At 41.7% G+C, this 8,820-nt stretch overlaps 1 protein-coding gene across 1 annotated transcript; it reads right to left on the reverse strand.

Moving 5' to 3' along the window:
- Positions 1-73: 73 nt before the first annotated feature.
- clu (clusterin) lies at positions 74-7,686 on the reverse strand. Its single transcript, XM_036549832.1, has 9 exons — positions 7,476-7,686; positions 4,557-4,710; positions 4,236-4,384; positions 3,647-3,817; positions 2,807-3,215; positions 2,372-2,512; positions 1,546-1,772; positions 1,040-1,215; positions 74-607 (listed from the first exon to the last, which is right to left on the reverse strand). The coding sequence occupies exons 2-9, from the start codon at positions 4,642-4,644 to the stop codon at positions 595-597; spliced, it is 1,374 nt and encodes a 457-aa protein (XP_036405725.1). The 5' UTR covers positions 4,645-4,710; positions 7,476-7,686; the 3' UTR covers positions 74-594.
- Positions 7,687-8,820: the final 1,134 nt, after the last annotated feature.

Below are 8,820 nucleotides of genomic sequence, written 5' to 3' on the forward strand. Positions count from 1 at the left end.
GTACCTGTGTAATAACATGTAATTCTTTCTGGATAAGACTGTCTGCTAAATGACAATAATGTAATGACCAAACAGAAATTGTCAAAAACAATGGCTGGGGCTTTTAGTATTCTGTATATTTTATTAATTTCTGCAACACGGTTTGTAGCTGTGAGGATATGCGGGAACATTCAAAACAATCCGTTCCAATTTATACCAGAATTTCAGGTAAAAACTTTTTTTTCTTTTTCATCCACCCACTCTGACAGAATAGATCTATAAAGCAAAACAGTAGTATAGCAAAGTTAGGTAAGATGAGCTGAACTAGTCAGGGGCTCAAATAAACAGTGGCTCTTTATTCTTTACTCTTTGAACAGCTACTTTTTCTTTCTTTTTCTCCATTGCCACACAACTGAGAAGATTTCACCCAGTGCTAATCTGGAATGTTACAGCAGGAAGGACTTGAGGTGGAAGCAAAACATTTCTAAATTAGGGAAATGACTTGTTACGGTAATTATTACAGGGGATTCACAAATATTAGTTATTAATGACTTGTGAAACAGTGCAGAGGATGCTTCAAAGGCTGGTAATGCAGTCTGGAAAATATGCCATGGTTTACTTCACAACTCTGGAAAAGAAAAACATTTGAATCATAAAGTCAGACACAAATGAACAGTTTGAGATCAGTTGTACTATGTACTGGTCTGATACAACTCTCTTTTGCTCAAGAGCTAATGGTCTTACTTTTCATTGAAAACACTGGGGCACAGTCAAACAATGAATGCAAATTAAGCGGTAGTTTAATTTTAAAGTGACAGTTCACTCAACTTTCAAAATTCTAAATACACTACCCAGAGAAAATAATACTCACACTGAAGAGTGATTGACAGATTGAGTAAGCAGGGAGTCCCTCTTCAGTTTGCATTGTGCTTGGATTAAGGGATGTACAGTTTGTGTGGTGATTGGAGGCATGGGTGCATAGTTTCCCTTACGCTTGGAGAGAGGGGTATAGACTTTGGAATGTGCTTGGGGGGGTGAATTTAGTGTGGTGGGTACTCACATAGTGTTCTGCTTGTAGCGATCGAGAGCCTCCTGTGCCACCACCTCAGAGAATTTGGGATCACTCCAGGGGATGTCACCGGGTACTGTGAAGGTCATGGGGGGCGAGTCGAACAGCTGGACAGACACGTTGGTGTCCCCTGTCTGCTGAGCGTCTTCAGAACTCTTGCAAATCACCTTGAGAACAACAAAGTGGAATTAAGGAGAGAAAATGGCATGTTGGTGTCATAAAGTCATGTTAGCTGATGCTATAAATAAATCAATAAGCATGTTTTAAAGTAGAGAAGTTTTGATATGTATATATAATATGTTCATGTAAGTAAGCATATTAGTGCATAAAAACTATAAAAACCTATTTATTGCTTGAATTATAATACTGATGTCAAAATCATAACTTTAGAGGATCTCATTTAGTGTATTCTGAGGCCACTAATTTTGAGGCAAAAGAGGGCTGCAAGAAAGGCTTGGCAATATAAAGTAAGGTGAGCCTCAGAAGTTCAGTCTCACCGTTTTAATCTTGAAGATTCCGTCCTCACTCTTCGTGTTGTTGGCCAGCGCGGACACCCAGCCGAACTGTTTGTTCAGCATGTCGAGCAAGCTGGAGGTGTTGAACATCTCCTCCTCAAACCTCCTCAGGAGGCCGTTGTACTCCTGGGTGAACTTCTCGGCCATGGCCAGCGCACTCTCCAGGTCTTCCTTCAGCTTGCCGTCCAAGGGCTTCTTCCCTGAGCAGTCTGAGAGAGAGGAAGCCACTTCCTGTTTATAGTTGTGAGGTCATTAGCCATGCATGAAATATCCCATCTGATACTGTATAGACACCCATGGCTCATTTAGCGAGATGTGATAGCATCCTACATTGCTAGGTTCTGATTAGACATAGTTCTGTTAAGTTCCATTAGTGGCACTTAATTGATTCGGAACTGTTCATTTATGTGCCACAGGGAGTTCAACGCACTAAACAGCTGATGCCTTTTTACAGACACTGGGAGGTTTATCAAATTAGGCAAATGAAGAATGCTTTTATAGGTTGCATTTAGAAGAGGAGTGAAGAGAGCTTGTTTTGTTCAGTCCATGAAAATAACCGATGGCTTCACTGACTCATCCGAAACCATACAATGCATCAGCATCAAAATTACCTGATGCAGTCTCCTGTCTCAACCCTGACACATTAGGAGACTCACACATTGTCATTTAACTTCAATAGAATAACATTTCAAAAATCAGTGAGATTTTCATATTTGATGTGATTTTAAAAATGTAAAAGCATTAAAAAAAATTATTATGTGCATAAACGATTGAGGATGAAAAGCCGAAGGCTGTAAGTGATCGTTACCAATAGACTGAATCTCTTTGCATTTTTCACACTCCTCTCGCAGTTTGATGCAGCCAGCAGAGTTGCGACGAATTTCTCTGCAGGTCATGTGATCCTTCCCGAAAGGCCTGGTAATGACAACGTCCTCATTCACAGCTCCATCTGTTGGCAAAAAAATGAACACATCTGATACATATCCTTCCACTTAATATTATACATGATTAGTTATCATTCCCATGGCTATACCAGGAAATTAGTCTAATTGCATCTCTACCTTAAGTGAACATTGAATCTGGTGAATCATAGATGGCATGGTGTCAGAATTTGTATTTGGCTACACCAGGAAAACAAAGTTCATCATGACAAAGCTGCAGCCACAACTGATAGAATGCTGCACCATACCATCAGTGGGCAGGGTGTCAGGGTATGTGAACCAACGCTAATTTTAAAGTGTACCTTCATTGGGAATGGAGTCAAAGTCTGGATCACTGCCCATGTAAGGTCCCAGCGAGCCGAAGAGGCTGCGGGCCATGTCCATCATGGGCTGAAACATGTTGTGGAAGCCGTGGAACTCGGGGTCCCGCAGGACAGACCTGTAGGGACGGGGGCGCGGCTCACTCGAGCCGAAGTAACGGTGCATCATGAAGGGGCTGGAGAACATGGGCTGGTGGAAGGAGCGCATGTGGTCGAACACCTTCATGCTGTCCAGGAAGATGCTGTCCACGCCGTCCGCCACCTCTGAGTATCGCTCCTCCAGGTCCTGGAACCTCTGGTTCTGCTCCTGGTCCTGTCTCTCCAGCACGTCTATGTTCTCGCCATTGATCCAGATGGAGAAGGGAGAGCTCCTGTTTAAGACCTCTTCCAGCTGAGAGCGAGAGACGGCATACAAAATTATTTCTCATTACTGTGCGCGAGTGAGGAGCACAATCCAGTACTGTCAGGATATTCATTTGAAAGACCTGAAGGGTGTGCATTCAAGTCAAATAAAATTCAAAAGCAGAGCGCTCTTGTATCTGCAGTATCACTTGTTCAACTACAGCACAAAAGGCAGATTTTAGCCAAGGAGAGTGTACTGTATAACTATATATATAGTGTACATATGTTAAATGTTTGGGGGTGATGTGATCGCTGTATATCCATACTAAAATCGGATTTTAGCCAGGAGTGTGCTTGCTGGTAGTGCTAAAGGTAGATTTTAGGCCAAGGCCAATGTGATCTCAGTATAACTGTACTGAAATCAGATTTTGGTGACCGTATGCTCACGGTACAACTGTACTAAACGTAATCCTGGCCCACCTGTCTCCCCACCAAGCCGGAGCCGCTGCTGCAGGTCCTGGAGTAATACTTGATGCAGGTGTTCTTCAGACAAGGCTTGCACTCCTCCCACAAGGCCTGCATGGTCTCGTTGCACACCTCCTCCTCCTCCGCAAGCTTGGCCTCCATCTCCTGTGCCGTCTTCATTGCGGTCTGAGGAGGTCAAAGGTCCACAGAGTGAGAACACTCACATGTGGGTCTATACTCCCCTCAGAGATATCCGCTATTTTCCAAAAAAGAAAAAAACTGCACTGGTTGGTTTTCATTTGCCATGTTACACAACTGCTTACAGTGCACTTTCACTGTTTGTACCTCTAGAAACATTTTGCTTTTCTAGTCTATAATGAGCTAAAAGCGAGCTGATCAAAGCAAGTTGAGTAGTTGTCACACAAACAGCAAAGAACAAACTATTTTAATTTTCCTATGTGTGTCAAATGGAACAGATTACATTTTCAGCAGACAAATCCATGGGGCAAGGGACAGATAATCTCTAGTTTCGGTAATACTTCTAGGGCCAGCTAAAGCTTTGCAGGACAGACATTAAAGCTCAATCCAGCATTTTAAAGGGTACCTCTTTCTGCTGTTTGGTTTTCTCCAGAGCATTCAGAAATTTTTTGTGGTCCTCTCCAGATCTCTCCATCACAGTCTTCATCTCTTTCACCCCTGTGATAGCATTCTCAATCTGCCTGTCCAGGTACTTCTCACCCAACAGTGAAATCTCTGCAATGCAATATGGGAACTCATTAATTTAGAAGAGGCAGAGAGGACAGCAGTATGAAGAGGAAGGGTTTGTATGTGTGCACGTGTGCGTGTGTGCATGTGTGTGTGTGCACAATTGTGTGTTTGGAAGCATATGCGTGTGTGTTTGTGTGTGTGTGTGTACATCACTTACGGTTTAGCTCCTCTTTGGACGGGGGCAGCAGGGCGTCTGCAGAGTAATACAGCAGGCAGAGGCCCAGGAGAGACCAGGCAAGCCTCATCTTACCGTCCTTCACAGGAACCAAACCGCACACGCAATCCCTCTCTTCCAATGGCTCTGAGTTAACCTGCAGAGAAAACCGAGCAGGAGGAGGAGGCATGTTCAGTGCAAAAAGTTGCTCATTCTCCTACTTTTATAACAAACAGTTACTGCTTACATACAAATCACATACTACTGCACATGCTCCTGTGATGCCTGTAAAGTGATAGCATTTTGTCTCGCTTGGCCCTAAATAGACATTTTTCCAGCTTCAGCAACCATTAATTGACATGTGAAAGGCATTTTTGCCCCTCGCAGTTCGTAGCATTTTGCAGAGACTGTAGAATCAATCCCATTATCGGAGCACTGCTGAGGGCTCAGACTCCTTTACTGCAACAGAGATGAAGGGCGTTTCTTTTCTTTGGTCCAGGAGGAGTCCAGAACTGTTTGTTCCATGCGGTTCTGTGCTGTACTATTCAGTCTGGCTTTATTTCATGAAATTACACATTCTGTCCTAACTGATGATTTGCTTAGTTCTTTCTCTCTCTTTTTTTCCTACAGAGTAAATTAAATGGATTTTTTATATAAATGGCATGAGCATCACATTGTTAACTGTCTACTTGGCCTGTGTGGGTGATAAAATCTGTTAGTTACACTCAAACTCTCATTTCAAAGCCACTTACGGTATAGTTTTATCATGAAATGGGAAAACGTTGTTGTTTATGTGCTGCCAGGAAGGACTAGAAGAGATATGTTCGTGATTGAAGCTGTTTAGATGTTTCTGTAATGCTGATATTACAGATAATGCTGTAATAATAATGCTGCCATTTTTAGACTACAAAAAATGTGATGATGTGACCAAAAATGTGATGATGACAGGGTGTTTTTTCTCTACCTGACCTCAATGTTTTTGTTGTGCTGACAATTACCCACTAGGTGGGGGTATAGTACATATGTCACGCTGCAAATTCCTGCAATAAACATCGACACAAATAACAGCATGACTGGACAAAATTATGCCATAATTAACATTTACAGCTGTGATAATATCTGCTTTAAATATATAGACATTAATAATTTTATTGTGTTCACTGACTGAATGTTTTCTGAAATATCAGCAGACATTTGAAATCACTCTTTTTTCTTTTTTGGAAAATAAATAAATAAATAAATAAATAAATTTTGCAGTAACGCCTGACTGTCTCCCATGGTAAAAGCTTAACATGGAGCACAAACTATAGACTGCATAACAGAAATGAGATATCATTTATATTTAGTCAAGGACTTTAACACTGTTTTGATTCACCTTTATCTGATGATTGATAAATTAGAAATTATTTTTCCTGGTCCTCTCTTTAATAACCAAACACAAACACTTTCCCACGGCCTTTGATAATTACTTTAAACAATTTCAAATCTCCAATGTTATCTCAGAGGGAACAGTCTGATTTAAGAAGATCATGCAAAACACAAAATCTTAGTCCCATTATGTCAGTACATCATTGTCTGTCACAGTAGCATTTGATCATCTTTGATGATCCATTTCATGAAACTTATTTTCTGTTGCAGGGACCATATCATTGCACACCATTTGATTTAGTCATAAATGTGATGCTCACAAAGCAACACTTCAGATCACCCAGCTTCAAACATCCTGGAGCGGTGCCAAAAGCAATGTCTATAAGATGCGTCATTGTTCAGTCAAAGCTGGGAGCTTTCAGTGTGAACAGAAGCGCTTAGAGACCAATGACTTTGCCAAACTGAAGCAGGGGGCCTGGTTATGTAAGCATCATGCAAGCTTCTGAATTCCTTATACAATTGTGGCCAGTTCCGCTGGTGGCTGGAAAGGCACTTGTGAATCCTCCTGGTATTGCAGGGGAATGCAAACAGCTGCACTGACTCCCACAGATTTTTATGAATTTTTTTGTTGTTTTTGCCCCAGGGCAGTAATGAAAATCAACCCTCTTCCAAAAGAACAGACATGAAAGAGAGAAACAGGGAGCTTTTACTGCATGCAAACCAGGCAAAAAAGGAGAAAATCTGTGATCAAAGACAGCACTGGATTTTGGTTATTCTGAGGGAAGCTTAAAAGAGAAGTTGCAGCACTTTCCCCTTCTTGACAAATGATGTGAAGCAGACTGAAACGAGGGCACAAATAAAACAGCATGTGCAGCATTCCACAGAGCATCGTGCAGCAAATTTAAGCTACTTCCCAGATGCAGATGGCTAAAGCCCTGCATAAGCAGGGATTTACAGATTCTAATAAATTCTCAGCAATGAAAAACAGCAAAGAACCAGGTCAGAAATGAGGAATAGAACGGGTTTGATTGTGCTGGCCTGTCCTGTACTGTCCTATTTGGCTGACTTGAAAATAAGACATTCCAAAGCTGGAAAAAATGAAATTGTGCTTAAATCTGATTTCATCTTCCTTTAACCTCTTCTGACACCCAAATTTTGAAGTCCCATAAAAAGAACAAATGCAGTCAATCAAGCTGTATGCTTTGAAATTGTAGGAGAAAATTTTCACCGAAGATCTTAGTCATTCACAAAACGAGCAGCATCATTCATACAGCAGGAGAGCACTGAGAAGGTACTAAAAAAATTACAGACCCCTGAAACCCATCACAGCATTCCCAAATGTATGTAAATATTCATATTGACAGACAATATCTCCATCAAATGAGCAGCCGGTGAAAGCATACAGAGTGTAAACAAAGCACGGTATGGCATTTACATCAGTAAACAGGATTGAGCACTGCAGGGGAAAAACTAGAGGATCCCTAAATGCAGTTTCCCAGAAATAAACTGCAGCAGATGCACCCTTCTCTCTAATCCTCAGCAAGGACCACTCACCTCCCTTCCGATCCTGCCTCTTCTCAACAGATGAAACGTAGCGGGAGTGTGCCCCTGTAGGTATTTATACCTCACGGTGGTGTTGACACTGTGATTCACTCTGGAAGAATGCCCTGTGGTTTTAGACTTTTCTAGAAGTTGTGTAATTCCCGGTCACGGCTCAGAGATTAGTCTGCTGTCGGCCTGAAGTGGGCAATGTTGCTCTATCAAACGGCAGTCTCCCGTCCCTCTCCGGGCAGGGAGAATTAGTGATGAGACTATGGCGGAAGCAAGCTTTTTCATGCATGTGCGAGATATTTGTGAAATTATTTATCAATCTGTGACTGACAGAATATCGTGACAGTTATACGGGCATAATTCACAACACAGCACTATTTAAGTTTGAATCATAGGTCAGAGCAATATATTTTCCAGGGATGCTGATTCACTCTCAGCACACACACACACACACACACACACACACACAAACACATACAGATGCAAATCATATCATGCACAAAGTAATGGATCCTCTGTTGTAGGTTTTATTTTATGCACACATATGAATTTGTACGAATGAGGACCCTGAAGCACTTGTGTACTTATGAAACCAGAACAGAATGTTTCTTATTTAAATGAACCCTGCAGGCTGCAAAACTATTGCTTCACATCCTTATCATACAGTTGCCAAGTCTGGAGGGCAATGTCCAGATGTCTCCATTTATGTGTCCGTCTTAGTTTTTCCTGTGACATAAGATCATTAGGTTACATAACTTTTTTTTTTTTTAATGCAGTCTGAAAATGACGACAAAGAGAGCAGAGAAAGAGGCACTTGCTTGCACCACTGTAAACACGTTCAGGCTTTTAAATTACACAGAGGTTAGATTATAATGCAGCTGTCCGCTGGTGTGTGAGTAATACAATGAGTCAGGTGCTAGCATTATATCAACAGTATGTTACGGATGAGCTGTTATTTCAAACACATTGGGAGAAAAGTAGTAGCCTGGGAATAATTACCATCTATTTAGACCACTGGACCTATATACTTACCTGGTGGAAGACAAGTGCAGATAAGAATGAGTGTCAACAGAATTTAGAGCAATGAAATAGAGTGCATTTACATTTGCTCCTTATTAGGAGCTAGGGTAATGTGGCTGTTGATAATGTGCTGTCAGGTGCGCACATTATCATCTGCACGTGACAGTGATTCAGGGATTTCAAATAAAGAAAACTTCATCAGGCATCACATGACAGGAAGCCACAGAGGAAATTTGTCACCTCTGCGTCTGGTCCTCTGGTCCAAGCTGATTTGTGCATGGTTGAGCTCCAGCATGCGGTTTGGTACAGGAAGGGCCGCCTCTCTCCT

The sequence above is a fragment of the Megalops cyprinoides genome, chromosome 17 (assembly GCF_013368585.1).
Source record: "Megalops cyprinoides isolate fMegCyp1 chromosome 17, fMegCyp1.pri, whole genome shotgun sequence".
NCBI classification, from domain to species: Eukaryota; Metazoa; Chordata; class Actinopteri; order Elopiformes; family Megalopidae; genus Megalops; species Megalops cyprinoides.